The 27,536-nt window shown below is 41.3% G+C and overlaps 1 protein-coding gene across 1 annotated transcript in view; it reads left to right on the top strand.

Annotated features, from left to right (window-relative positions):
* LOC138635044 (ryanodine receptor 3-like) overlaps positions 1 to 27,151 on the top strand; it is a gene marked incomplete at its 3' end in the record, with an annotated part of 103,603 nt that extends 76,452 nt beyond the window's left edge. Inside the window, exons 48-92 of the mRNA XM_069722352.1 lie at positions 1,165 to 1,267; positions 1,794 to 1,914; positions 2,843 to 3,012; positions 4,273 to 4,493; positions 5,315 to 5,405; positions 5,978 to 6,118; positions 6,616 to 6,779; positions 6,993 to 7,071; positions 7,252 to 7,341; positions 7,813 to 7,956; positions 8,956 to 9,018; positions 9,123 to 9,198; positions 9,330 to 9,453; positions 9,731 to 9,846; positions 9,949 to 10,016; positions 10,110 to 10,231; positions 10,441 to 10,490; positions 10,581 to 10,641; positions 10,762 to 11,000; positions 11,540 to 11,621; positions 12,139 to 12,269; positions 12,426 to 12,544; positions 13,093 to 13,291; positions 14,064 to 14,158; positions 14,440 to 14,585; positions 15,066 to 15,153; positions 15,247 to 15,339; positions 16,995 to 17,162; positions 17,452 to 17,511; positions 17,613 to 17,747; positions 18,179 to 18,291; positions 19,637 to 19,733; positions 20,768 to 20,880; positions 21,074 to 21,125; positions 21,233 to 21,286; positions 21,464 to 21,563; positions 22,439 to 22,518; positions 22,623 to 22,699; positions 22,784 to 22,857; positions 24,693 to 24,773; positions 24,875 to 24,963; positions 25,055 to 25,183; positions 25,309 to 25,413; positions 25,955 to 26,036; positions 26,207 to 27,151. Of these exons, the coding sequence (XP_069578453.1) occupies positions 1,165 to 1,267; positions 1,794 to 1,914; positions 2,843 to 3,012; positions 4,273 to 4,493; positions 5,315 to 5,405; positions 5,978 to 6,118; positions 6,616 to 6,779; positions 6,993 to 7,071; positions 7,252 to 7,341; positions 7,813 to 7,956; positions 8,956 to 9,018; positions 9,123 to 9,198; positions 9,330 to 9,453; positions 9,731 to 9,846; positions 9,949 to 10,016; positions 10,110 to 10,231; positions 10,441 to 10,490; positions 10,581 to 10,641; positions 10,762 to 11,000; positions 11,540 to 11,621; positions 12,139 to 12,269; positions 12,426 to 12,544; positions 13,093 to 13,291; positions 14,064 to 14,158; positions 14,440 to 14,585; positions 15,066 to 15,153; positions 15,247 to 15,339; positions 16,995 to 17,162; positions 17,452 to 17,511; positions 17,613 to 17,747; positions 18,179 to 18,291; positions 19,637 to 19,733; positions 20,768 to 20,880; positions 21,074 to 21,125; positions 21,233 to 21,286; positions 21,464 to 21,563; positions 22,439 to 22,518; positions 22,623 to 22,699; positions 22,784 to 22,857; positions 24,693 to 24,773; positions 24,875 to 24,963; positions 25,055 to 25,183; positions 25,309 to 25,413; positions 25,955 to 26,036; positions 26,207 to 27,151 (5,750 nt within the window). The remainder of the gene's footprint in view (positions 1 to 1,164; positions 1,268 to 1,793; positions 1,915 to 2,842; positions 3,013 to 4,272; positions 4,494 to 5,314; positions 5,406 to 5,977; positions 6,119 to 6,615; positions 6,780 to 6,992; positions 7,072 to 7,251; positions 7,342 to 7,812; positions 7,957 to 8,955; positions 9,019 to 9,122; positions 9,199 to 9,329; positions 9,454 to 9,730; positions 9,847 to 9,948; positions 10,017 to 10,109; positions 10,232 to 10,440; positions 10,491 to 10,580; positions 10,642 to 10,761; positions 11,001 to 11,539; positions 11,622 to 12,138; positions 12,270 to 12,425; positions 12,545 to 13,092; positions 13,292 to 14,063; positions 14,159 to 14,439; positions 14,586 to 15,065; positions 15,154 to 15,246; positions 15,340 to 16,994; positions 17,163 to 17,451; positions 17,512 to 17,612; positions 17,748 to 18,178; positions 18,292 to 19,636; positions 19,734 to 20,767; positions 20,881 to 21,073; positions 21,126 to 21,232; positions 21,287 to 21,463; positions 21,564 to 22,438; positions 22,519 to 22,622; positions 22,700 to 22,783; positions 22,858 to 24,692; positions 24,774 to 24,874; positions 24,964 to 25,054; positions 25,184 to 25,308; positions 25,414 to 25,954; positions 26,037 to 26,206) is intronic.
* Positions 27,152 to 27,536: the final 385 nt, after the last annotated feature.

Here is a 27,536-nt window from a genome sequence, read left to right as displayed (position 1 = left end):
TGCAATTTCATAAAGTCACTCATTGTTATTAGTTTTCTGGCGATCCATCTGAAACTAATTCCACGATTTATTAGATATTAGGCTTCAGAAAGTTGTATGTGTCTGTTCAATTGACAGCCCTGCGGTTTAGTCAGGTTTCTGCTGTAGGGGGGCGGGGCTTAGTGTCCTCTGTTTCCCAATCAGATTCATTGCTCAACTCCCCATGAGCGCGTCCAAATATGGTCACTTCTGGCTTCAAAATACCAAGATGGCAACGGGCAAAATCCAAACCTCAGGCTTCATAAAACCACCAGTGGTTGACATCACTGTTGGTTGCCGCTTGGTGATGAGATGGACTTGATTTACTCTTTATTCAACCACTTCATGTCAAATATGAAGCACTGTTCCATAGATGGTAGCATCGTTTTTAAGACACATAAAATCTATTTAGTTTTAACTAATGGTTTTTCCAGCATGTTTTTAAATTAAGCGGGAACTTAAAAATGCAATGATGGATACAATGCAAAACAAGTCAAACTTTTCCAATATTGAGTTCTTAAATAAAAATGTTGAATGTTTGTTTTATTCAGTGAAATTAAAGATCAACTTGTTTTATTTAAAAAAAATTTTTTAGAGTTAACTCATTTTTGTTTCAAGGTACAATATAAGTTGAACTACTAATGCAACTGACAATTATTTGTTAAAGCAAGCCTTGAATAACAGAATCTGATATATTGTGAAACATAACTGGAACATACGAGCATCATGCGGAGGTGCTCGTCTCTTTAGAGGGTGAAGAGAAAGCAATATATCAGCGTTGACATTGATCGAAGGTGCAGCTGGTGTGCAGGAAATATTTGTCCCCTCCTGCTCGCATCAGTATGCAGTCACGCTGTAAGCACACTGGCGGAATTTTAATGTTGAAAGTTGTTATTGCAAGAAGTGAGGAGAGGGATTTGGAAGCTGTTCAAAATCAATAAGTAAAATAGCGGCCTGTGAGGAGATCATGTATTGTATAAATAAACGCTGTTATAAATGCTCACAGAATTGTCCATCTGTTGCTCATTTAATTCTTAAATAACCTCGTTGAATTCAGTCTGCAACTTCCAAGAAGGTTTTCGGTATTCAAAAGAAAAACATGCTATTACCTTCACAGTCTTCATGTTTGCGTCCCGTGTGTTTCAGGTCTGGTGAGGAGGGAGGAGAAGTGATTCACATGGGCAACGCCATCATGTCCTTCTACTCGGCTCTCATTGACCTGCTGGGACGCTGCGCCCCCGAGATGCATGTGAGGCTCTGAACACGAGGCTGAGCTGAGGAAAGACACTCCGTAGAGTGAGGCGCGAACTGCAGTGTGGAGGGCACACTCGACTTGAATACCATTAGATTCTTAAAAAAAGAACACATACAAATGAGTAGAATTGCCAGCACCATCCTCGTGATGATTTTTAACATTAGCTTTCTTTAGACGACTGTAGTTTTCATATTTATTCACACACTGTTCACACACTGTAAATAAATAAAGTAAAGCAATCCATATTTTGCTTTGGTGAAACAGCTTCCGCTTTCTAAAGTATAAACCATATTCAACTTGACTATTTCAGCTACTCTTATATGCTTTTAAATGTATATTTTATTCATATTTTCTCCTAAATATCGATCAAATTTAGCAGTTATCACGTTAACCTTTTGTTAATTTTCCATCTTGAATGTATTGCCCTGTATGAGCCCTTCTTCATTTTTTGCTAAAGGGATCAATATGACGTAGAGATTTTATTTTTATGTTTAACTGTACATCTCTGCATCTCTTCCAGCTCATCAACGCAGGTAAAGGTGAAGCGCTGCGTATCAGAGCCATCCTGCGCTCTCTGGTTCCCACTACAGACCTGGTGGGCATCATCAGCATCACCCTCAAAACACCCGTGGCTAATAAAGGTATGCTGGTCTTCTGTGGCTGTTGTTTATTTGTTTGTTTGCTACATGATATCTTTCAGTTGCTGGCAGTTTAAAAGCAGCAGATAAATGGAAAAGTTAAAGCAGGTGGCAGCCAACAAGTGAGATAAAAAAACAGTGTTTGGTCTGGATTGAACGCTGAAGCTACAGCGGTCTGATAAAACATTTGAATTTATACTTTGTATACAAACACGAGCTTCAGTATATTGGAGTCCATTTTTCCTGCTTGCTGCTGAAGTAAAACTAATAAAAAGTAGATTTTGGCTCGTATAGCATGTCTGCACTTCCAGAATCATCTCAGCTCTGCCAACTGGGGGTATATCATTGTAAATGGCTGTGTGCCCACCAGCAGGCATGAATCTATTCCCTTCTATCTGTCTCTACTGTCTCTATTGTGGAAGAAGAATCATGCCTGCAGTGCATTGTGGTATCTCTCCAGTTTATGTCTTTCCTTAAAAATGATGTGTAGCTCACTTTAAAAGCTCTTCTCAGCAACAATTGCACCAAAAAATAAACTTTATATCCAGCTTTCCTTTTGACATTTTATAATAAGAAAGCAGTTTCCACTGTTTATCACGCCTGAATTATGCTTATTTCCCCCGTTTCCAATTCTTTTGGTCATAAGTCATGTATCATTCAATACTTGTGTTACTTCAGATAACTTCTAATTCCCTTCATCCCTTGTTCTTTTCTTCTTTTTGAATTCACTCTCTTTTAAAGCTATACTTTCTTCTACTTCTCCTAAACTAGATTTTTAAGATAAAATATTCAAATTAAATTATCTGAAATGCTGGGAAAAGACTAAACATCACACTGGTTATTTCTGTTTAATCTCAAAGTGTGTTTCCTTGTACGATTTTCACATAAACCTAAATCTTTTTTTGTGTTTTAAAATGCATTTGACCTTCAGATGGCACAGTGACAGAACCCGACATGTCCGCTTGCTTCTGTCCGGACCACAAGGCCCCCATAGTGCTCTTCCTGGACCGAGTGTACGGCATCGAGGACCAGAGCTTCCTGCTCCAGATGTTGGAGGTCGGCTTCCTGCCTGACCTCCGAGCCTCGGCGTCACTGGACACAGTGAGTCCTAAAGGCTTTTCACCACATATCTTTTTGCCTTCACATTCCCATTGTGTTAATCACCACCTTCTAAAACATGTATGTCTTTGTTTTTTAGTTTTTTTTTAGCCTGTAGTTGCACTGAGTAGAATCTCTGTCTGCCATCTGAAGTAATATCACATCTTTACCATCTGCGCTATTTCTGCTCCTATCACGTCTCTGTCTGAAATGATACATTTAGTAATCATTTCAATGCACACAGTCATGCTGAATCTCTAGTTTGCTCATCAAGTGTGTGGAAAAGGCAAACAAGCTTAGCAAAAATAAACAATCAAATAAAAACAAACCCTTGCTGTGAATTTTTTAGAAACATTAAGTTAACTATTGGTGCAGTGATCGGGTAACAAACATTAAACATCTGCTCATCCTAATGGAGCAGAATAATATGATTCTGTATTTAGGGGTAAAATACTTCCTACAGGGACAATGTGAATGTCACCATTGGGGCTTCTCCCTGAGAGTCGACGAGTCGGTTGGAAACTCCTCCGCTGACTGAGATTCTTCAAGTCGAGCAAATAGGGCGGCCAGGGCGGAGCCAGCACACCACACACAGGTTAAGGTTCTGATTGGTGGGCGAGGACCCGGTTACACTAGACAGCGGCCGGCCTACACGCCCACCCCGATGCCAAGTTTGTCTGCCCTCAGAGCAGACCACTGGGTATGCGTGGGTGAAAAGGAATTGTTGGGGGACACAAGGTCGTCGGTTCGGAAGTGAAGCTCAGCCGAGGATGTTTTTTTCTCACCATGCCAGTCTCTCCAAGTGAAAGTCTGCTTGGGTGTAGACGAGGGCAGATGTTTCGGGCCATTTTACTGATTTTAACGGAGATTGATTTTCTGCCAACAACTAATCAAATAGTCCTGTAATTGTTTCAGCCCTTTTTGATATAAGGAATTGTTTGCTTTTGGCAAGTTCATTTGCATAGAGTTAAACAACACCATCACAAATAGCACCTGTCTCCCATAAAAGTCAAATTAACATGAAATTACAAAAGCAAATCATGTCCACTCAGTGCCGCCTTATTCAAACTTTGGTTTTAATGAGTAAAAATATTCCCATCTGTAACATCAGTCGTTGATCACCATCTTTTTTCCTGTTAGAGAATCAGATCATGTTTGCTTTTAGGAGGAACTTGTAATCACTGCAACCTGTTTATCTTCACACGTGGGGGCTGTACTGCGCCTGTCATCCTTCAGCTGCATGTATTGTTCTCCGTCCCACAGGAGGTGCTGAGCACCACGGAGACGGCGCTGGCCATGAACAGGTACATCGGCTCGGCGCTGCTGCCGCTGCTGACCCGCTGCGCCCACCTCTTCGCCAACACGGAGCACTACGTGCAGCTGGTCGACTCCACGCTGCAGACCATCTACCGGCTGTCCAAAGGCCGCTCGCTCACCAAAGCCCAGAGGGACTCCATCGAGGAATGTCTGCTGGCTATCTGCAAGTAAGGAAGCTTTGTTCACACTCAGCTGGGTGAAAAGCATTAAAGGTCAGCTGGACATTTTCAGAGGCTGCATGATAATATTTTTCAAACAATCGAGCCGTGAAATGGCTTGTCGCAGGCACTAGTTAAAAAAAAGAAAGAAAAGAAATTGCACTGGTTAAAACATTAAGGTCTGCTCTGTAAAAAGAAAAAAAAATACATATTTTAACCAGGCTTTTGTGTACTTTTCAACCAAAACATACACGTGATATACATATACATAAAACATAATACACCATTTTTGGGTTTTGGTACCTGGTAATAGTGAAAGCAGCTAGCTTTTGGAATTTACTTCATTTATTATTTCAGGTTTATATATTTTGCCCATTAAGTACGCGTGTATATGTTGTACTTTAATTAATGCAACATTATTTGTATTAACGGCCTATTTACTATTACAAAATGATTGTACTTATAATTAAGATTTTTAACAACATTACAATTGGTTGCTATTTTTACTCTCTTTCACAGTTTGCCATTCATTTACCCAGAATCATGCAGTATGTTGCATACAATAAGTGAACTTACTGAAAGTTTTCTTTCACAAAGTTGCACCTGGCATTTCACATCTAAGTTTTTTTAATTCTTGGATTTGAGCATATTTACATTTTCTTCAGGTGCTTGACTCAGTTTAATTGCACAAGAGAGAATAATATTGCAGTGCAGTATAATGCTGAAAGACACCTCTGTTAAATCTGCATTTATTTTCCCCTTTTAGGATGTCCTCAGAGTCCACCCACATCTTTGTTTGAAGAAAATGTAACTCTGTTCTTATTCCACAGGTATATTCGTCCCTCTATGATGCAGCAGCTGCTCAGACGTCTGGTGTTCGACGTTCCTATGCTCACCGAATACTGCAATATACCGCTGAAGGTGAGACACGGAACCGTTTTCTGGTCAATGATGTGTTTGGTTTATGAGCTGAAAGATTTATTGGATAATTATAACAAGCGATCACGGGCCTGCAATACTTCACAACCCATTCATCTTCCTCACTTCCCGTGTGATGAACAAGAAGATCTCTTTCCCCATTTCTTACATTTAGCAGCAAGTATTTTAGCTTTTCTATAAACCTCTTTTAGAAGCATATCCCATTGTGTGACCTCTGGTTTTGCTTCTTTTGTCTAATTGTTACAACTTACCCCGCTAGTTGAGAAGGTTGTAACAAAGGAACTCCGTGTATTTCACATCAACTCGCGAGGTTTGTGATATTCTTACAGAGGCTTGAGTTTCTGCCAATTGTTGCACACAAATGAGTGTAGTTTGTATAAAAGTTTAGATAAGTAACAGGTCCTGAAGCAAAATGTGTTACAACCATACCCGGTCTCCCCCTCATGTACAATCCAATGTTTTGGTTCAATGGGACAGTGAAAACGTTAATAATTGTCCTTTATCGTCTTGTCACTGCAGCATTAAGTTTTAACCTGAATCCTTTTGATTTCTAGCTGCTAACCAACCACTATGAGCAGAACTGGAAGTACTACTGTCTGCCGTCAGGGATGGGCATCTTCGGCACAGCCTCCGAGGAGGAGCTCCTTCTCACCAAGAAACTCTTCTGGGGGATCTTTGACTCGCTCTCTCAGAAGGTACAACCAGAACTCATGTCGCAAACATTATTTAACATTAGCTAACAGTGAGTACTCATACCTGTAGAGAGCAGTAATACTCTGAAGTTTCAAGAGACAGATGGACATTTCTCTGATATACCTTCTTGTAATGTTTGGTAGTCTAGTGGTGTTCCCTCTCATGAAGCTCTCCTCTGTTTACTTCTGTTTTTTTCAAAGATATCTTGAGTTTTTCAATACTTGTGTGTGGCTCTCCAGAGAGAAAACTTCTCGGTAGTCGAAGGCAGTGAAGTGAAAGTTCAGTGAAGTGCTTGTGAGCGGTGCAGCTGAAGCAAAGCCAAAACATATGAATCATTTATCAGTCTGTGACAGGCCGTTACTCGCTGCAGAGTTTCCCAGTGTTCGAGCTTTCAGTTTCACTGCTTTTTCTCGTCCGGCCGTTATACGCAGACGTGCCCTCAAAAAACATATCAGAAAAACAACCTCCTCCCTCTCTTCTGTATGTTCCTCTTGTGTAGAAGTATGATGCTAAACTTTTCGAAATGGCCAAGTCGTGCCTGTGTGCCATCGCGGGAGCGCTGCCTCCGGACTTCGTGGATGCCAGTTTAGGGGCAACGCTGGAGAAACAGGCTTCAGTGGATGCGCAGGGAAACTTTGACCCCAAACCCATCAATACTGCCAAGTAAGTGGTCTGGAAATGCTCTCACTTACTTTCTTAGAGAAAAGGAGACTTAAAAGTACAATGATGGAATTAATCTTTTTTTAAAAGCTGTTTTTTTTCTGGCATGTTTATTGTCAAAAAAAAAATCTAAAGAAAGCTTTTACCTGCTCAATGTTCAAGTAAAAATGACTTTGAAAGACTCCTAAATATTTAAACATGAGCTCTACTTTCCAGCATCTCCCTTCCTGAAAAACTTGACTACATTGCCCATAAATATGCAGAGCATTCCCATGACAAGTGGTCCTCAGAGAAGGTTAGTCCAAGTGTTTCCCTCACACATTTAATTTATGGCATTTCTCCTGTACCGTAGAGACGCATGGAAAGGTCAGCGCAAAATGCAAATTAATGCTAACTTTGTTTACATTTTTATGGTACAAAAACACAGCGGATTTGTTAGACCTGAATGTACAACTGTAATAAACTGCCGTTGCAGATGTCGGCAGGCTGGAAACATGGAGACAGTGCGGATGAGCATGCCAAAACCCATCCGCTGCTGAAGCCATACAAAGCTTTGAGTGAGAAGGTACATACACACAGCTGCTGCTAGGAAGCTAGTTAATAATCTAACCGCTAAACTTTAACGGGTAGATGTGGGTTTTTATTTAAAAATATATTAACCTCAGTCCAAAGCAGAAATGTTTGGAAGACGAGATATTTGGTATTTTGGTTTTTGTGTGGCATTTTTTTAGGTGTTTGCTAACTTGAAAACTTGATTAGCAAGGCAGGAACATTTTAAAATGCTAGCATAAAAAAAATGTTCATGCCACTTTTCAATGAATAAAGTAAAATTTAATTAGGATCATAATTTAAAACGGATCATTCTTCAGAAAAAAAGCTTGTTGTATAAATGTTTTCACCTGTGTTGAAGTGTGATGGCCAGTAGGGACACCGCTTTTGGTTTAACAGTTTATTGTCTGAGAATAAGAGGGTCCAACTTTTGTGTGCGTGTGTGCGTGTGTGCGTGTGCGTGTGTGTGTGTGTGTTCAATCTGTAGGAGAGAGAAACGTACCGCTGGCCAGTAAAGGAGTCCCTGAAGAGCATGTTGACGATGGACTGGAACATCGAGAGGACCAAGGAGGGAGAAGCCATGTTCCAACAACGAGAGAGCGAAAAGCAACGAAAGATCTCAGAGTCTCAGGTAACATCTTTATTTACACTATGATCCACTTTGATGTGATCAAACTTTTCACAGTTAGACAGTATAATTGTCAGAAATGTCTTCTCTCCTTATTTTCTCTTCGGCGTTTTAATGTGAAGATTCCCACTGTTCAGCAGAGATGATTTATCACAGGGGTCCATTAAAGAAAGTAAATGGGAGGAACGCTCTCTTGTCATGGAAGAATAATAAACACGAAGCAGTAAAGCTAATGACTTGTATCAATAATGGCATCGCATTATTTTCAAGCGTCATTCATCATAGAAATGCAAGTTTTTTTTTAAGAGATGAGATTCGAGATGAGAGTCGTCTAGGGCTGAAAAGTATCTGCTGCGCTTTCTACACAAGTGATAAATCAAAATGTGTTTGTCAGCACTGTGGACGCTCAAAAGATTGGCCGTGGTCAAATGTGACATGTCCCGTCTCGCCTTCACAATTTCACTTAAAAGTAACGAATCTCTGCGATAATTTCACTACGTTTTTTGAAACATATGTAAAGTGAATCTACTGCAGATAAGATAGTTATGCTACAGTAAAACCTTGTTTCCAAAATAGTGTGTTATTGCACTTAATTCTTCACCCGTCAGTGGTTTTATTATAATGGCTGATCGGTGCATCTCTTGACAAAAAAGTGAGATGTGTACATCCACGTCATCTGTACACCATGAACATGCAGATGACTTTGAATCAGCTTAGTGATAACTATGTGAGGCACAATGGAAAGGCACTCATGTGATTTTGTGTAGCTGGTGACTGTCAGAGTTCATACCAACCACTGAATTGCCAAACCAGAATTATGAAACACATCCCTTTCTGTACACTGGAGGATTTTTGTCGTTTTTCTGTTGTGTATTAGTTGGAAAAAGGTACTAAACTACACATTGACTTGACGGCGAAATATTATGGAAGGATGCTTTTATCTTTTCTGATATTCAAGTGTGTCTCTTTGTTTGCTTGCTTTCCCTCGATTTGACTCTGTAGGTTAATGGATTCTCTCCGACTCCAATGGACCTGCACAATGTCACTTTGTCTAGAGAGTTACAGGTTGGTTGTCACTCGACTCAGAACTATTGTTGCAGCATTTCCTCCAATCTGATTTAAAAAAAAAAAAAAGACAGAACCATATAGTGTTGTTCCTGTATCTGCAGGGCATGGTGGAGGTGGTTGCAGAAAATTATCACAACATCTGGGCCAAGAAGAAGAAGTCTGAACTCGTTAGCAAAGGTGAGCCGGTTAAGATTAAACACACTTCAATGATTTGAATTGAGGTAATTCTGACCACTAATTTGTCTTAAAAAAACAAACAAAAAACAACAACACTTGAATTGACATCAGAATTTGATTTGACCGACCAGGAGGAGGGACCCACCCGCTGCTGGTTCCCTATGACACCCTGACTGCTAAAGAGAAGTACAGAGACAGAGAGAAGGCCCAGGATCTCTTCAAGTTCTTGCAGATTAGCGGCTATGTTATCACGAGGTTAGCCTCTTCACACTCACGTTTTTTTTATTCGCTTAAATAAGAAGCTGAAATTAGCAACATAATGTCTCAATCTTTAGTAGTTTCAACACAAGAGAAACTTAAACTTACAGTGACTTCACCTCTCCATTAGGCTGTCCTCCTCTAATTCAAAATCCCTTCCACCCCTGCTGTTGATACAAATAATCTTTCTATTATGCTGATAAGCTTTCCTTTTGTTAAAAGGATTGAGTAAGTCGTCTGAGCAGTCGTGACCTCTGACCTTTCCGTCTCACAGAGGTCTGAAGGACATAGAGCAGGACTCATCCTCCATGGAAAAGCGTTTCGCCTATAAGTTCCTCAAGAGGCTGCTGAAGTACGTCGACTCTGCGCAGGAGTTCATAGCTCATCTCGGTGAGTGTGTCGCATTTAGAAACACTGATGCTGTCTTAAAGCATCTCTGTAAGTACTAAATGAACTAGCTGACCTTGCCACTCAACACTATCATGAATTCAGAGGCCATGGCCACCAGTGGGAAGACAGACAAATCTCCTCATGACCAGGAAATCAAGTTCTTCGCCAAGGTGAGGAACACTTTTGGCACCCGAGTGACTCGTATGCTGTTGTTTTGATCTTTAAAAAGGCTTTTTAATAAAGTTTTTACTTCTTCTCTGCAGGTGCTGCTTCCTCTGTCTGATCAAACCTTTAAGAACCACTGCCTCTACTTCCTGTCGACGCCCAGCAAGAACCTGAGCAGCTGTGGCTGTGCCTCCAACAAAGAGAAGGAGATGATCACCAGGTACTGTGTAGAAGAAATGCATCATCTAATCAGCTTTCTCACTGTCAGGTTTTCTCGCTTTGTGTTTTACTATCTAAATGAGAACGTGCATGAAAACAATTCCAATTCCATATTTTTTATGAAAAACCTTTTTTTCTTATTTCCTTCCACTGAGTTGCTTTCCTCACAGCCCGTCTTCAATTCTGTCCTTGCCTCCTTTCTTTTTCCAGCCTGTTCTGTAAGCTGGCAGCTCTTGTCAGACACAGGATTTCTCTCTTTGGTAAGGTTGGCATTGCCTCTGTCCGTGTGCTCGTGTGCCTGTTTTGCTTTGAATCCCTTCCAATATCTATAGTAAATGTCTCTGTCACAGGAAGTGATTCGGCGATGATGGTGAGCTGCCTGCACATCCTCGCTCACTCACTCGACACCAGGTAAGTACACAGGATTTTCTGAAAATAAGCTGAAGGAAAAAGGGGCAAATTGAATGCTAGAAAACTACTTGCAAATATCATTTTACATGCGCACTAGCTCTCGCCTTCCTCCCCTCTCAGAACAGTGATGAAGTCCGGCTCGGAGCTGGTCAAAGCCGGGGTCAGGACTTTCTTTGAGAGCGCAGCCGAGGATCTGGAGAAGCTGCTGGAGATGCTGAAACTGGGAAAGTTCATGCAGTCCCGCGCTCAGATGAAGAGCGTCACCCAGAGTATCAACTACGTGACGGTGGCGCTGCTGCCCATCCTCTCCGCCCTCTTTGAACACATCAGAACATACGAGTTTGCAATGGACCTGCTTCGTGAGTTCCTGTTTTAATTCTCAGCTTTTTCTGTTTTTTATTGTATAAGAGAAGAGACTGGAGCACCAGCGGCAACAGCTACATTTATTTATACTGAGAGTGAATTTGATATATGCCTGAGCTTATATTTCCAATGTTCCCAAAACAAATAGGGCCTCAACCTCCTCGTATAAAGAAGCTCTGAAAATGAGTTTTTCTGCTCCTGGTCTCAGATACACATTCTGATCAGCAACAATTATTTTCCTTTAGTCTTGCCATGTTAACTCAACATAGTCACCCAGGAGAAAAGATAAAATAGACTGAAATGCAATAAAATTTGGTGTGATGTTGAATTAAGGACACTTCAAGTCCATTACACAGTCCAATAGTAGAAATCTTAAAGAAACACCTTGTCTTTCATACACTTGCCGTCTTTACCAGCTCATTATGCTTGCAATTTCTGCACTTACACGGTACATATTCACCGTTTTTAGTCACGATATTTTGTTTTTAATGTGACTTTCATCTTCTACTTGACGATTTGTTGTTGTTTATTTCAGTGGATGATGTGCAGCTGTCCTGCTACCGAATCCTGATGTGTTTCTACTCTTTGGGGACGGGAAAGAATGTCTTTGTGGAGCGGTAGGAGGCCGAACATTTTTAAATTAGTGAAATAACAAGGCATAATCTGAATTAAGCTTGTCACAGTTAATTAGGATACGGCAGTTTAGCTTTTTCATTACCTTATGTTTATGTTTGTGACAAATACACTCAGGACTTATAATAATAAATGATTGTTTCTGATGTACTTAAGTAAAAGGTGTAATATAATTTGCGTGCCGCAGTTAATGTGCTACAAAATGAAGGTGGAAATTTAAGAAACTTTCCTACTTTTCCTATAAATATTTCAAGGGCTGTAAAATATTTTTCACTAAAGCCACAGTTATTGTTCCCTGACTGGTTGTTACGTGGCTGTAAAACCTCTCAAAAAGGCTGTGAATGAAAAATGTCTACATCTTTCAAGCTAATAAACAGTGAAAAAATGTGACCACAACATGGCACCCTGGAAAAAGAATCTTTTTCCAAACAGAAGAACTAAGTGTTTTAAAACTTTTGGTTTGCTCATTTTCATTGTATGAATCGACATGTTGATTTACAGGCATCTGCCTGCGCTGGGGGAGAGCCTGGCGACGCTGGTGGCAGCCATGCCTGTAGCGTTCCTGGAGCCTCATCTAAACGCCCACAACCCACTCTCCGTCTTCAACACCAAGACCCCTCGAGAGCGAGCCAGTCAGTGTCCACCTGATCCTCCTTTTAAATTCGATCGTCACATGCACGTTCATTTCTGCCATCTTCTGTTATTGCCCCCTTTATAGGATCCACATTGTTTTCAGAAACGGTCTTTCTCGTTTCTTCACAGTGGCTGATATTTTTTTTTCTTTGCAGTCCTGAGTATGCCCGACACCGTGGAGGAGATGTGTCCGGAGATGCCTCGTCTCGACAGGCTGCTGAAAGATGTCAGCGATGTCTCTGAGTCTGGTGCTCGCTACAGTGACATGCCTCAGGTCAGAGGGGCTGATGGGATATTTCAGCTCTCTTTTGACATATTTGGTCCGACAGCTAAACGCTCACCATTGTACTTGCTTTTAAATTGCATCATTGGAAGTGTAAGATACATTGTGAAACATACAAGGGATAAAAAGTCAGGATATCTCATGTTCAATTAATTTTGACCTTTGCTCCACTTAAAATAGTACAATAATAAATCACCAGGAAACACATTTTTATGAAGTGGGTACTTCATGGACTATTAGTGTAATCTTAAAAACATTATTGAAGAGGATACGGTTTTCATCTTTGCAGTTTTGCAGTGCACCTAATGTTATTTTACAATCCATTCTAAATGATATAAAAAATTTGAAATCAAACACAATCTTTCATTTAAAAATTATATTAAAAGCCTTTTAACACAATGGGGCCTAAGTCTGATGTTTTGCAACCATAAAATGAATCATTGCTAGAAGCTGTGGATTAATAATAACACATATAAGTTTTGGTGCAAAGTGTAACATGATCTGACTGAGACGTTTAACCTTCGTCCCGTTTCCTGCAGGTCATCGAGGTGATCCTCCCCATGCTGTGTAACTATCTGTCCAACTGGTGGGAGAAAGGTCCAGAGAACTCCCTCTCAGATGCCCAGTGCTGCACCATGGTGACCTCTGAGCACCACAGCATCATTCTGGGAAACATCCTCAGGATCCTCAACAACAACCTGGGCATTGATGACGCCCCCTGGATGAAGAGGATCGCAGGTTGGAGAAAACAATAAACGTGATCAGAAAAGATTCCCGCTGTTCAGATTGGGTCGTTTTCAGAGATTGTGGTTAGTTTTTTTGAGGATGTTGTATAGTTTTAGATCGGGATTGTTCTGTTTTTCTCCAAAAATTCAAAACTACCTCGGTAATCCATTTTCTCTTTTAAAAACATGAACATACAAAGAAAGAGTCAAAGTTAAGGAAGTTTTCCACATAATAAGACAAACTCTGAGAAGTTATTATTTTAGGGAAGCGCCAGTTCGTATAATTGGCTGCCGCGAGGACACACAGAGCCTGAGGCACTTTCTGGCTTGTTAAAACTGTATTTGAATTCTATACTTCACAAAAAGGAAATTCGATTTAAAAAAAAAAAAGGCTGTGCTTTATATGTGACTTTTCAATACGGATTTTGTTTTATTTATGGAGGATAGTAGACGTGCTTCTACGTTTAACTTGATCTACTGAATTTTTTGCATTATTTGTATGTTTAATATTTGTCCTTTTATGTTCTTGACTCTCCCCGTTAATTGCCATCAGTGTGTTCTTGTTACCCGTATGTTTAATATCTGTCTTAAAACCAATATCCTTCAGGATAGTAAGAAAGTTGAATTCATTTTGAGAACTTGCTGTAGTTGTAAAAAACTTTGACAGTCTGCACCAGAGCCAATGTTCTTCAGGGACACGGGTGTCTTTGCGGTCCAAATACTCCCTCAAACCTGATTTATTCTCGAGAGCATCAGAATATAATTTTTCTCCTCTTTGTCTCCAGTCTACTCTCAGCCAATCATCTGCAAAGCCGGAGGAGCTCTGCTGAGGACCCACTTCTTGCCCACACTGGACAAACTGAAGAAGAAGACAGTGAAGGTGAGAGCTTCAAATATTCTGCACGTGGTATTACAGCTGCACATTTTATCCCTTGCTGGGTGTTTTCTGTCATTAAAGTAGATTTTCTGCTGACTTCAGAAATAGCTGTTGGAAGAATATGTTAATTCACGTCCTTTTCTGAGATTAAAAGTGCCTCTGTGTCCTGAGAGAGGAAGGAGAGAGGGGATTATCTCCGGCGGGTGTGAAGGGGTCGTGTGTGCAGACATTTAAACTGATGAACTGATCTCAGGAGGTGAGTTGTTGATGTGCTGTAAACGCAGGTGGTGTCTGAAGAGGAGCTGCTGAAGGCCGATGCTAAAAGTGACAACCAGGAGGCGGAGCTGCTCATCCTGGATGAGTTCTCTGTGCTCTGCAGGGACCTCTACGCTTTCTACCCCATGCTCATTCAATACGTGGACAACAACAGGTGCTATGCACACACAAATGCACGCACACACACACGCGCGCACACAGACACACACACGCACACACACACACACACACACTCTCTCTCAACGAGACTGAGTTTTTTTGGGTTTTTTTGCGGGATTTAGAGTTGCGAAACTTTCACAAATGTTCAGCATCAAATGCCATTTATATATTGCTCAATAACCAATTCTCATTTTCCTTGATATTTTAGGGGATCTATTAATCCAACAGATATATGCTGGTGTTAATATTTGCATGTTTTTATATGATAAGTAAATATGTGAAAAGGGTTTGTTTGCTGATTTAAATTAAAAAAAAAAAATTCCATCCAAATTTCCAAAGTATATTACTTCTTCATTTAATAAACTGAGCTTTGTTGTTGTTGTTGTTGTTGTCGTCCAGTCCTTCGCGGATGTAACATCATGTATCTCATACTTCAGTCAAAAATGTTCCCTGTTTCCGTGTTTGTCCCCTCCAGGTCGAGGTGGTTAAAGGGGCCGGATGCAGACTCCACTGAGCTCTTCAGGATGGTGGCGGAGATCTTCATCCTCTGGTGCAAGTCACATGTGAGTCTCACAGTTTGGTCCATCACAGGAAGACATTTAAAACCAGAATAATAACGGTCTGCTTTACGTCTCTTCTTTCTCCTCTGAATGCAGAACTTTAAACGTGAGGAGCAAAACTTTGTGGTTCAGAATGAGATCAACAATTTGGGTTTCCTAACCGGTGAAGGCAAGACGAAGATGTCCAAGGTAAGAATGTGGACATAAGACATTAACTTTCAAACTAACACTTTTACTGTTTTTAATTATTCTTGAAAAGTTTGAATTTATTAAGACTAACATCCTTACTGGAGGTTTCGGTTTTTGGTATTTCCGTGGAATTTGTGTATGGTAAGAATTTTTTTTTAAAAGACCAGATTACATTAAAAAAAAATCACTCCAATTTAGCAGTTATTGAGTATTTTTGATTTTTGTTTTAATCAGGCAGAATTATGAAGCAGTAGACAGAAATATCCAGAAATATCATCACCAGGTCAACAAATAATAAATTAATTTGTATTGATCTGATTATTTGGGTCATCACATTGTACAAATTCTCCTTTGACGTTCTCTAAATATGAATTTCTAATATAAATTTTCAATAAAAGTAAATCTGGCCTCTTCTAAGAGTAAAGCTTTCTTTTTGGAGTTTGACCTCATCACTCCGGGTGACATCGGATGTAACAAACCCTGAAGAGGGAGCCGAGTACATCTCAGTCCTCTCTGGGTTTAATTTGTCTCCTTGACTATGTCAGCACAACCAGACTTTCCTGATGAGATCCTCAAAGTGTTCCAGTTTAAATAAGAAAAAAACCTCCTTACATAAGCACCTCTCTTGTGTCTTCAATCGGGCGTCCCTGACAGATGCTGAACAAGCCGAATACGTAGATAGGAGATGTTCAACAAATCAACCGCAGGAGTTCACACCTCTTAAATTCCACTTTACATCCAGGGTTTTCGACATATGACATTTTTGTCGTGGTAAAGTCGGTCGTATATCTTGATGTGGACAGCGTTCGGTTCGACAGCCGCTCAACCAGCTGTCGCTGGGAGAGTTGGTTGTTTATTTGTTTTGGAGCCAGATTGTTGATTTATTTGTATTCTTGGGTTGCTTTGACACGATCGCTCACAGCGGAGAAAAAGCTCTGAAGCCTCTGAGGTACTCTGCTTGCTAACTGGTGATGATGATGATAAAATGATTTTATGGCTAAATTTGATTTGCAATTTAAAATAGTTCATTTAAAAAAAAAAAAAGAGTACATTCTCAGAGAACATAGAAAACGGATAAAACCAATGGAAGACATACTGTATATTAAAGCATTAAAGTTAAGGGGATTAAAAAGGATTTGATTGTTTAATTTGATTTGTAAAACACGAAAACTATTCTCCAAGAAATCTTGTTTAATAGGACCCGACATTTAATAACTTGATATTCAGTAAAATACAAATGATCACAATATAAACAACACAATTTTAACTGTCTTCTGTTTATTTCAGCATTTGTTTGGTTGGAGTTTCTGAGGGAGTGTTATAACCCCGGCTATGAAACATGAAGGCCAAATCATAGCAGGATGAGTTTAAATTAATCAAATATAAAAAAGAACAGTGAGCTCTTCTGTGGACCCAGAGGCTAGATTTACTTCTCTCTAAATCCCTTTAAATAATAACAGTAAAAACTAAATAATTCCAATGGTACGATTGAGGCAAAAAGTGCACGACAAATACAAAATTTCTAATAAAATAATAAAAAATCTGCATCTTAAAGTTTCAGTTTTAAAAACACTTACAGATTCGGGGAAACCTGAAGCTCTCGTAGCGTTACCACATCAATAAATAAACTTCACGCCTCTTGCCCCTCTCTGTAGTCGGGTGGAGACCAGGAGAGGAAACACAAGCGCCGTCGTGGTGAATATTACTCCGTCCAGACGTCTCTGATCATAGCTGCCCTGAAGAAGATGCTGCCCATCGGCCTCAACATGTGCACCCCAGGAGACCAGGAGCTCATCTCTGTGGCCAAGATACGCTACAGTCTGGTGAGCTGACCAAAGACCTACTGTAGAGATTTTCAGACAAACTAAATACCAGCTAAATACTCCGGCACGTGCTCGTTCTATGAGTGTGTGGTATATCTCGGTGCTTACCAGTGCAACTTTCTACATCAAAGATACAGGTAGACTGGTGCCTCTTGACCAGACCCATTATGTTGCGTCTTTACTTTAATCTTCAGTCTGTATTGTGCGTTTTTAACACTATCGTGACAATTTCTTTTATGGCCACAGCATTGCAATCTTTCTGTGATGTAAACACCTTTTCCGTTTATAGAAAGACACAGATGATGAGGTGAAGGAGCACTTGCGTCAGAATCTACATCTCCAGGACAAGGTAAGACAACTCGGGCAGCAAGAGCAGCGCATAATGATAATAATGTTAAGCCTACTTTTCTGTGGCTTACTCATTGATTTGATTGCTGTGTTTTGCTGTAGTCCGATGACCCGGCGGTCCAGTGGCAGTTGAACCTGTACAAAGACGTCGTGGTGAAGAGCGAAGAACCGGCAGACTCTGAGCACACAGTGGACCGAGTCCAGAGCATCTCTGCTGCCGTCTTCTACCTGGAGCAGGTGAAAAACCACGATTACCATTAGAGCTCAAATAAAAACAATCCATCACGTAGCAATGACTTAGTAGTTCTTGGGACCTAAAGTTAGATCATCTCAAGAAAAGGGATAAAGTATCAGCAGTCCCACAAAGGGTGTCTTCCTCCTAATAGGGCAAATCAATTTAAAAATGACACAGAGCAAGGCCTTCTGGGTGTGTGATAACAGTTTTTCATGAATCAAGTAGTTTAACAAACTGCGGCAAGAGATTTTCTTAATTCTTATAAAAAAAAAATTAAAAAAAGACTAATTAGGAATTATCATCAATTCAAATCATTTCAGCTCTAAATTAAACTTTAATTTGCAGTAATGTAAATAATAATTTGATACACTAATTATGCCTGTTAAATAATACAGATATTATGTAATTTCACAACTCCCTCATTACTCCTCAGGTGGAGCAACCTCTGAGGAACAAGAAGGCCGTTATGCATAAGCTGCTGTCCAAACAGCGTAAGCGTGCCGTGGTGGCGTGTTTCCGCATGGCTCCGCTCTACAATCTACCCAGGTGAGTCTTTTTTTCTTTTTTTTTTCACCTGTCACACTTCTGAAAATAATTAAGAAATGTCAATTATTGAATATTGGCATCCTGTGTTTAAACAAGCCAGTTAAGACGTTGCTTTATCACAATCTAACCGTACATAACAATCAATCACCGAGTAGCCGTGGGGGGGTGGGCCATTTTTTTTTCTTGATTGTGTGCCCATGTGAACCCCTCATCACCTCCCTAATGACAGTCTCTCCTCTGTGTTGTTTTCTTGCATAACACTACCTCATCCTCCCTCAGATACAAAAATAATAATTACTTCCTGAATGGCTATCGGGAGGTTTGGCTGGAAAGGGCGTTCAAAGCCTCCAGCTTTGACCGCCTGTTCTCCCTGCTGACGGTAAAGTGAAACCACGGGGCGAATGCTTCATCTGTCCGACCCCCCCCTTCCCCACTCCATCCACCAGGCTGTGGAGCGAGCTGTGCCTAGCAACCAACTGTTTCTGCACTGTTGATTCTGATTGGTCAGCTAGAATGAGCCTGAGAATTGACTGAACCAAACTGATTTGGAAAGTGGAAGCACACTGCAAGCTGCAGGCCTCTGTTTCATTTCAGGTGAACCCTAAAGGAAGGAATGAAGAAAAGGAAAGAAGAAGAAAGAAAGAAATCTGTTAAACGCAGTCTTGACTTTGATAAGCTGATTAGCTGGTTTACAACATTTTTGCTTGGTCACAGTAAGATATAAAAAGCTGTTTTTTTTGTCATATTTCCTCCCCCTAGAGAGAGAGAGAGAGAGAGAGAGAGAGAGAGAGAGAGAGAGAGAGAGAGAGAGAGAGAGAGAGAGAGAGAGAGAGAGAGAGAGAGAGAGAGAGAGAGAGAGAGAGTTATGATGATTTAAAGATTTGTTTTTCATCTGACAGATGTGCATTTTCACAACACATCTGTGCATCTTTGTGAAGAAAAATGTATAGAGTGAATTTGATCATTTAAAAGAGGACAAATGGAAGTCGAATAGACCCATTGATGTGTTGGAAAACTGCATATCTCCCCCCCCTAAAGTGTGCATGTTCCTATAATGAATTTTCCAACCTGATGAAAGTAGCTGCAGTTGTTTTAGAGATTGAAATATGACCAGTCAGAAGACCCAGTGGATCCCACATTGACCAATCACCACCCTGCCTGAAATGCACTTCCTGTAACCCCTTCCTCCCCCCTTACATCTCTCCTTCCTGTCTCCTCCTCCTCAAACAAAAAAAACAAAACAAAACAAAAAAAAACTCACCACAACCCGCCCTAATGCCACTGTACCTCCCTCCCTGCTCCCCTTCATTCCTCCCCACCTCCCCTCACCTCCCCCCCTCCCCAGGCATCGTGCTATCAACTTCTTCATCCCGGCCTATCAGAGACTTTGGATAGAGGCAGAGGAGTACTCCTTTGAGGAGAAGCTAGTTCAGGATCTGGCAGTAAGTACTGGGCTCGCCTCGCCCTCGCCCCGCGTGCCCTGCGTTGGCACCCCTCTGCCGGTCCTGTCTGCCGAATGCTTCTTTAGCTCCACGCCCGTTGAGCCTTGGGAGCGCAGCCGGGCGGGGACCTCGCCCAAAGCACCCAGGGGCCCCCGCTCTAGGCGCGCGAAACCCTTCAAACAGAGATCCGTCAGGGGTCAGAGGCTGCATGACCAACTCAGGAGACACAGGGCCAGCTCCGGCGCGCACAGCTCTAGAAAAGCAGGCTTTCTGACAGCAGTGGTAAGGAGGGCCTTTCCCTAGTAGGAGACTGTCACTAGCTGTTTGGCTGTCAGATCTGGATCCAACCCATCAGTTGTCCTTTCGCTGTACTCTGTAAGTCTGTAGTGTGAGTGTGAAGGTGACGTTACAGTGCGTTCTGTGGCCGTGACGTCAGTGGCATGCTCGCGTAGTCATGTGACGATCACATTTCATATCAGATCTTTGTATGCAGATGTGCAGCAAATTCATCCAAACACCAAAACTCAGTAAAACCTCAGATACAGAAGCTTTATTATCAGCTCATCCACTGTTATTGATAGGATTGTGATTTTAATTCTACAATTCTGTCAGATTAGTTTAGACTCTTGAAGGTTTGTGTAGCTGTCATCCTCCCTCTTTGTGATGCTCCTTCACTGTCAGGATCATTCCTCATGTTTGAAGTCACATCACCAAATGGCTTACTGCTTGCATCTGTTCGCTGTCACATGCATGTGTTTGAAAACTGGTTCCAGCACTTTTCATAATGCACTCTTTAACTTCCTCGTCCCGTTCCTCTCACACGGATCACCAGGACACAACAACCCATCTGCATGCCAGTGCTAGGTGAACGACTCATCTCAGTGTTTTTCACAAACGCGTGAATGTGCGCGGTCGTCGGTGGGTGTGTGAAGACGAAGAAAATGTGGATGAGTTAAAGCTGTCGTGGGATGAGTATTGAGCTGGTAAAGGTTTGGGCAGAGCTTAACCGTTCACTCCTCTGGACCCCCCTGCAGAAAACCCCCATGAAGATTGTGGAGGAGGAGGAAGAGGAGGTGGCTGAGATCCAGCCTGACCCCCTCCACCAACTCATCCTCCACTTCAGCCACAACGCTCTGACAGAGAGAAGGTGAGGCGTTTAAGTGACTGAACATGGCAGAGTCTGCATTTTAAACTGATTTCATTATTGTGGTTTATTTCATTTAGCTTTTACCTTTAAAATTTAACATAAAGGAATAATTCCATCAACAATCTGTCATGTTTGATGTACTGTGTCTGTTATTATGAAACGGACAGTAATGGACTGTGACTTGATTTTTCAGTTACTTGGAAGAAGATCCTTTGTATATTGCGTATGCAGACATGATGGCAAAGGTAGTGCTCGCTTTAGTTCTTTTACCAATCAATAAATACGTCAGGTAAAACTCTCCTTTCTTTAATAAATAAAATTAAACTCGATTGGTGACCTCCTGTGTTCTCAGAGCTGTGCAGAGGATGAGGAAGAAGAGGAAGAAGGGAAAGAGAAGACATTTGAGGTACTCTGGTTCACACATTGGTTGTCAGACTCTTAAAAATGTCCCTTTTGCCAATTACTGTACGTGTGTGTGTGTGTGTGTGTGTGTGTGTGTGTGTGTGTGTGTGTGTGTGTGTGTGTGTGTGTGTGTGTGTGTGTGTGTGTGTGTGTGTGTGTGTGTGTGTGTTTTGCCCCTCAGGAAAAGGAGATGGAAAAGCAGAAGATTCTGTATCAGCAGGCGAGGCTGCATGCTCGTGGGGCAGCAGAGATGGTGCTGCAGATGATCAGCGCCAGTAAAGGTAATAATGACCTGATCTTTTGTTTAGATTTGTTTTGGGACCAGTTAACTACACAGCTAGTTGGATCCAAAGCTCTGTCACAGCAATTGTCAACATCGTTGGGGTTGGTTAAAGGAAATTATCCTCCAACTTCTTTTACAGACACTTAAAAACGACAGATAAAGGCGGTCTTTTTATTAATAGTAACAACAGCCTTTGACATTGTGCTGGATACCAGCCACCCAAATAATCCATGGATAAGGAGGTTGTGGATGTGCTAGAGCAAAATCAAATTATTTCATTTGAAAGTTTAGTAATTTGTTGATTTAAAAAAAAAAAAAATTGCAAATGTTTTTCTTTTGATAGAATTAAAGAAACAGTGTAAAGGATTTAGTGGCATCTAGTGGTGTGGTTGCAGATTGAGAGACCTCACCTCTCTTTCATCTCCTAAGTCTAGAAGAGAATGTATTGTGGACGTTAAATTTGCACAACCCCCCCCCCCCGCAAAAAGCCCTCATTAGATCCACTGTTTGGTTTGTCCATTTTGGGCTACCGTAGAAACATGGCGGGCTCCGAGGACGAGGATCTGCTTCCTATGTAGATATTAAGAGCTCATTCTAAGGTAACTAAATGATGATTGTGATGGTCTAAAAGTTTCATTAGAGAGGTTTTTGCCATTACATTTTATTGCAGAAATCTAAAAAAAAAAATCCAAACTAATCAGATCTGACATGAGACATTCTGTCACTTCTACTTCCTACATGCTGTACATGATACATGCATATGCACACATGTATTTCGGGCAGAATCCTCGCATCTTTTCCATGAAATGACTTGCTGTTTTATGAACGCCTCACTGATTGGTCTCGACTTTAACCTTACCTTTCTGCCTCCAGGTCGTTTGGGCCCCATGGTGACCTGCACCCTCAAACTGGGTATCGCCATCTTAAATGGAGGAAATGTGCAAGTTCAGCAGGTGAGGTCATCCAGCATTCGTTTATATTCACTTTGTGTGTCCACACATCCAGTTTAGGATGTGGATTTAACAAGATGTTTAAATCTTCATTTCTCTTATCACAGAAAATGCTTGGTTACTTGAAAGAAAAAAGAGATGCAGGCTTTTTCAAGAGTCTCTCAGGACTGATGCAGTCCTGCAGGTGGGCGACGTGATGTTATACGTTCTGCAAAAACAATTAAAAACATCAGGTGCTGAAAATTGACCTGTGACTTTCTTCTCCTAGTGTCCTGGATTTGAATGCGTTTGAGAGGCAGAACAAAGCAGAAGGACTTGGCATGGTGACAGAGGACGGTTCAAGTAAGTGAAGTGAAGTCTTAGTAGATGCGTTGCATTATATTCGATTCTTTTTCTCTTCTAAAACCCAAATTTTTGACAGTTTTCTCTTGAAGTTCAGTCGATGCCTGAAGCACCTGGTATTACTCTCGATTACAAAACAACAAAACGACACCGTCCTTCTTCCCCTCACTGAACTAATGCTGAACCATGACAACTGTCAGTGTCCATTCAAAGCTGTTAATAAATGCTAGTTCGTAATAGTGTCTGTATGGCCTTCTGAAATGAATCAAAATTACATTGATGTCACTGAATTCTGATTACATTGCTATCAATGTGAATTTTGATTTATATAAACAGTTTGCTGCTTGCGCTGAAGTCACTGAAGTCGTCAGTGTGGTGTCTTTAATGTCTTTTTTGCAGTAAACAAAGCGTGAGTTAGTTGTAAATATGTTATGGGTCTGTGTACGCTCTAACAGGTGGGATTCATTTAAAAGTAAAATCCCACTTCCTGTCAGTCTTTTTCATGTATAATCGTAGAATATATTTAGTCATAGAGGGCATGGTCCAGCATTAAAACAAGACCTCTGATCTTCCTCCGACTTTTCCACACACTCCTCACTCGATGCTTCCCACATCAAACTCTGTCCGTCTCTCCATCAGTCCTCTGCTAAACATCTCCACTGAGCTCTGTGTTAACAAGTCACCGTTACTACTCGTGTCTCTGTTACTGTTAAAAACGTTTCATCTTTACTGAATTCTTATTTGGTACTCATCCTGTTAGATGCAACATAGATACGGCCCAGGCCTTTGATTTTTCTCCCTCCCCTTCCCTCCGTCTAAAACTATTTTCTTTTTAACTGCATGTCTCTGTTTCTTCACTCGTAGCTGATGTATTCATATCTCCTCGTACTGTAACTCAATGTCCTCTCTTTTTGCTTATGTCTTCGTGTATCGTTTGTCTCCTTCCTGTCATTTTAAAAACTCATCGATGGCAGTCCACACTCAGAGGGGTAAATAGCAAATTTAGATGATCCTGATATGGCTATGCTTCCACCCTGAATGTCCCCTCTCATATCTGTGGTCCACACTTCCTGCTTTATTTTGGTACCCTGCCCCTTCCCGCCCCACAGGTTTCTGCAGGGACACAGAGTGCATGCCGACTGTTGGAGTACACAGAAAGTGGATCTCCAGAATCCATTGCCTGTCCTTTTGTGTGGTATTTGTTTCCCATTCCCTCCATGTTAACATTTACTAATGCAAATCCTATTACTGATGCTCAAATATGCCGCCATCAGGCTATCAGTGCCACCAAGGGTTTGACTGAAGGTCTGTGGACTCGTCTGCAGCCTAAGCAAAGCTTTGTCTTGCTTTGAACTCGGGGCTTATTTCACAAAGCTGGCTATGATACATGTGTCTAACTTTCACATGGTTTTATCTGCTCTCAGAAATGTATTCTGCTCATTTTGTCGGCCGGATTATCTGGTCGATTTATTTAAACCATGAATCACGTAAACCACGTCTGTCCGCTGCGCCTTTCTGAAAATAAAAAACATTCGTCAGGCCCAATCGTGGCCTGCATGTGAAAGTTATTAAGCTTCCACCAGCTTATGGAAATGTCCTAGTGTTGTTTAATATAAGAGCATTTTTAAAAAAAAGCACTTTGGATTCAGTTTTATAACCTGCAATCTAAAGGCCCTGGACTTCAAAAATGTTTTAAACAAGAAACATGTCCTGCTTGCCTCATTAATTGCTTTTAAAGGGAAGTTTCACATATTGTTATACCTCCTTATATTGAGCAAATAAAGACTGCCGTGTTGGGTTTGAGCTTTATTCACAGAAGTATCTGTTTTCTCAAGGCTCCAAGGTACTACAGAACGATGAGTTTACTAAAGATCTGTTCCGCTTTTTGCAACTTCTCTGCGAGGGGCACAATGGAGGTGAGGCCGCACACACAAACAACGTTTATTTTCTACACCTGTTTCCTGAGAGATCAGCGAGGACACGAGGATGTGGATGAGAAAATATTTGTTTCTGTCAGATTTCCAGAACTTCCTGAGAACTCAAACAGGAAACACAACCACAGTCAACATCATTATCAGCACCGTGGACTATCTGCTCCGTCTGCAGGTAGACTGCCGACATCTCACATATCCTCATCACTTATGTTGTCATTTATTTTTTGATTTTATCCGTCCACTAATGTGACTCTCCTCTTCAGGAATCCATCAGCGACTTCTACTGGTACTACTCTGGCAAAGACGTCATCGATGAAACAGGAAAAATCAACTTCTCCAAAGCTTTATCTGTAGCCAAGCAGATATTCAACTCACTCACTGAGTACATTCAGGTAAGAAGCTGCTCCTTCAGTCAACACGGTTGAATCTGCAAAGTAAAGACTCAATTCCTTTCATCAAATATTTGATGATGTGTTCTTTTTTTTTGTCCTGCATCATCTCTCTCCCTCCTCTTCAGGGCCCGTGTATTGGCAACCAGCAGAGTTTAGCTCACAGCAGACTGTGGGATGCAGTGGTGGGATTCTTGCACGTGTTTGCAAACATGCAAATGAAACTATCCCAGGTACGACAAACCGTGTGTTGCTTGACTTTTTCTCACAGACTGTAACAAGCTAACAGACTTTATTTTGGTATGTCATGAAGTACATCAATAAGTAACCCAATGTGGCTACACCATAGTATGTGGGAAATATGAGAAATCACTTGTTAATTATAATTACCGCAAATTGTATGTAAAAAACGGACTATCCCCATGAAGCTGCGTGTTTGTGCACATTTAAAAAACGTATTTACTCAAAGCATTAGGAAATTCCTTTAGACATTGTTCTATCTTATTAATTTAGATCCCTTAAAAATATCTAGTTCATTTATTCATCTTTTTAAGTTTAAGTCTTTCCATTTTTTGATTCGAGTGTAGCAACTGCTGCTGACGAGTGTATTAATTACAATAGCTAGATATGCATGTATTTGCACGGGGGGGGGGGGGCATTCATGTATGCCACGAAGTAAAACAAAGATTTAAAATGGTGAACGATTAAAGTGTAAACAACTTGGTGTTCTTTCTTGGGAAAACTCCCTCTAAACAGTGTCTGGTCTCCTTGCAGGATGCCAGTCAGATCGAGCTATTGAAGGAGCTGATGGACTTACAGAAGGACATGGTTGTCATGTTGCTGTCTCTGCTTGAGGGTAAGAGCCTGAAGCTGTCATTCAGTGTCCGAGAAATGACAAAAGGAACGGTAAAATCGTTATTCAGAGCTTTAAAAGTAATAACAAATCTGCTGGGATTGTTCTAGTAAACGTCTGTGTTGTTGTTGTGGTGTTGTTTGTAATTTATTCAAATGAACTGTCGCCGTCAGGTAATGTGGTGAATGGAACCATTGGAAAGCAGATGGTCGACACGCTGGTGGAGTCTTCCAGCAATGTGGAGATGATCCTCAAGTTCTTCGACATGTTCCTCAAGCTGAAGGATCTCACCACCTCGGACAACTTCAGGGAGTATGACCCCGAGTGTAAGGGCATTATTTCGAAGAAGGACTTCCAGAAGTCCATGGAGAACCAGAAGCAGTACAACCAGTCGGAGATCGAGTTCCTGCTCTCGTGCGCGGAGGCCGACGAGAACGACATGTTCAACTACAAGGAGTTCGTGGAGCGATTCCACGAGCCGGCCAAAGACATCGGCTTCAACGTGGCCGTGCTGCTGACCAACCTGTCTGAGCACATGCCCTACGACTCGCGCCTCGCCACCTTCTTGGATCTGGCAGAAAGTGTGCTCAGCTACTTTGAGCCTTACCTGGGTCGTATTGAAATCATGGGCAGCGCGAAGCGAATCGAGAGGATTTACTTCGAGATCAGCGAGTCGAGCCGCGAGCAGTGGGAGAAGCCGCAGGTCAAAGAGTCCAAGCGCGAGTTCATCTTTGCCGTGGTCAACGAGGGCGGAGAGAGCGAGAAGATGGAGATGTTTGTGAACTTCTGCGAGGACACCATCTTTGAGATGCAGCTGGCCTCGCAGATCTCCGACTCGGATATGGTCGAACAGCCCGAAGAGGAGGAGGAGGAAGAGGGACACAGCCTCCTGGATGAGCTGGAAGGGGAGGAAGAGGACGCGCTGGAGTCGGCCTCTGCCTTCACCACCGCGTGTCGCTCAGTCAAGACGAAGATCGCGCACGTCCGCCAGATTTTCTCTGTTAAAAACGTACGCAAGCAGTTCAAGAAAATAAAGAAGCTGAGCCTCAAGGAGATTATCACCGGCTTCTTCTCCTTCTTCTGGATGCTCTTCACTGGCTTCTTCAAGGGATGCTATAGTATGACTTTTTTTCATATTTTGGACGACATGCTATAGTATGACTTTTTTTCATATTTTGGACGACATGCTATAGTATGACTTTTTTTCATATTTTGGACGACATGCTATAGTATGACTTTTTTTCATATTTTGGACGACATGCTATAGTATGACTTTTTTTCATATTTTGGACGACATGCTATAGTATGACTTTTTTTCATATTTTGGACGACATGCTATAGTATGACTTTTTTTCATATTTTGGACGACATGCTATAGTATGACTTTTTTTCATATTTTGGACGACATGCTATAGTATGACTTTTTTTCATATTTTGGACGACATGCTATAGTATGACTTTTTTTCATATTTTGGACGACATGCTATAGTATGACTTTTTTTC

The sequence above is a fragment of the Brachyistius frenatus genome, unplaced genomic scaffold, assembly GCF_029030835.1.
Source record: "Brachyistius frenatus isolate BFR_SWC_R1_liver_20210118 unplaced genomic scaffold, ASM2903083v1 Contig_286, whole genome shotgun sequence".
In the NCBI taxonomy this organism is placed as follows: domain Eukaryota; kingdom Metazoa; phylum Chordata; class Actinopteri; family Embiotocidae; genus Brachyistius; species Brachyistius frenatus.
Note: the sequence above shows the minus strand (reverse complement) of the source record. Positions and strands in the feature narration are given on the sequence as shown.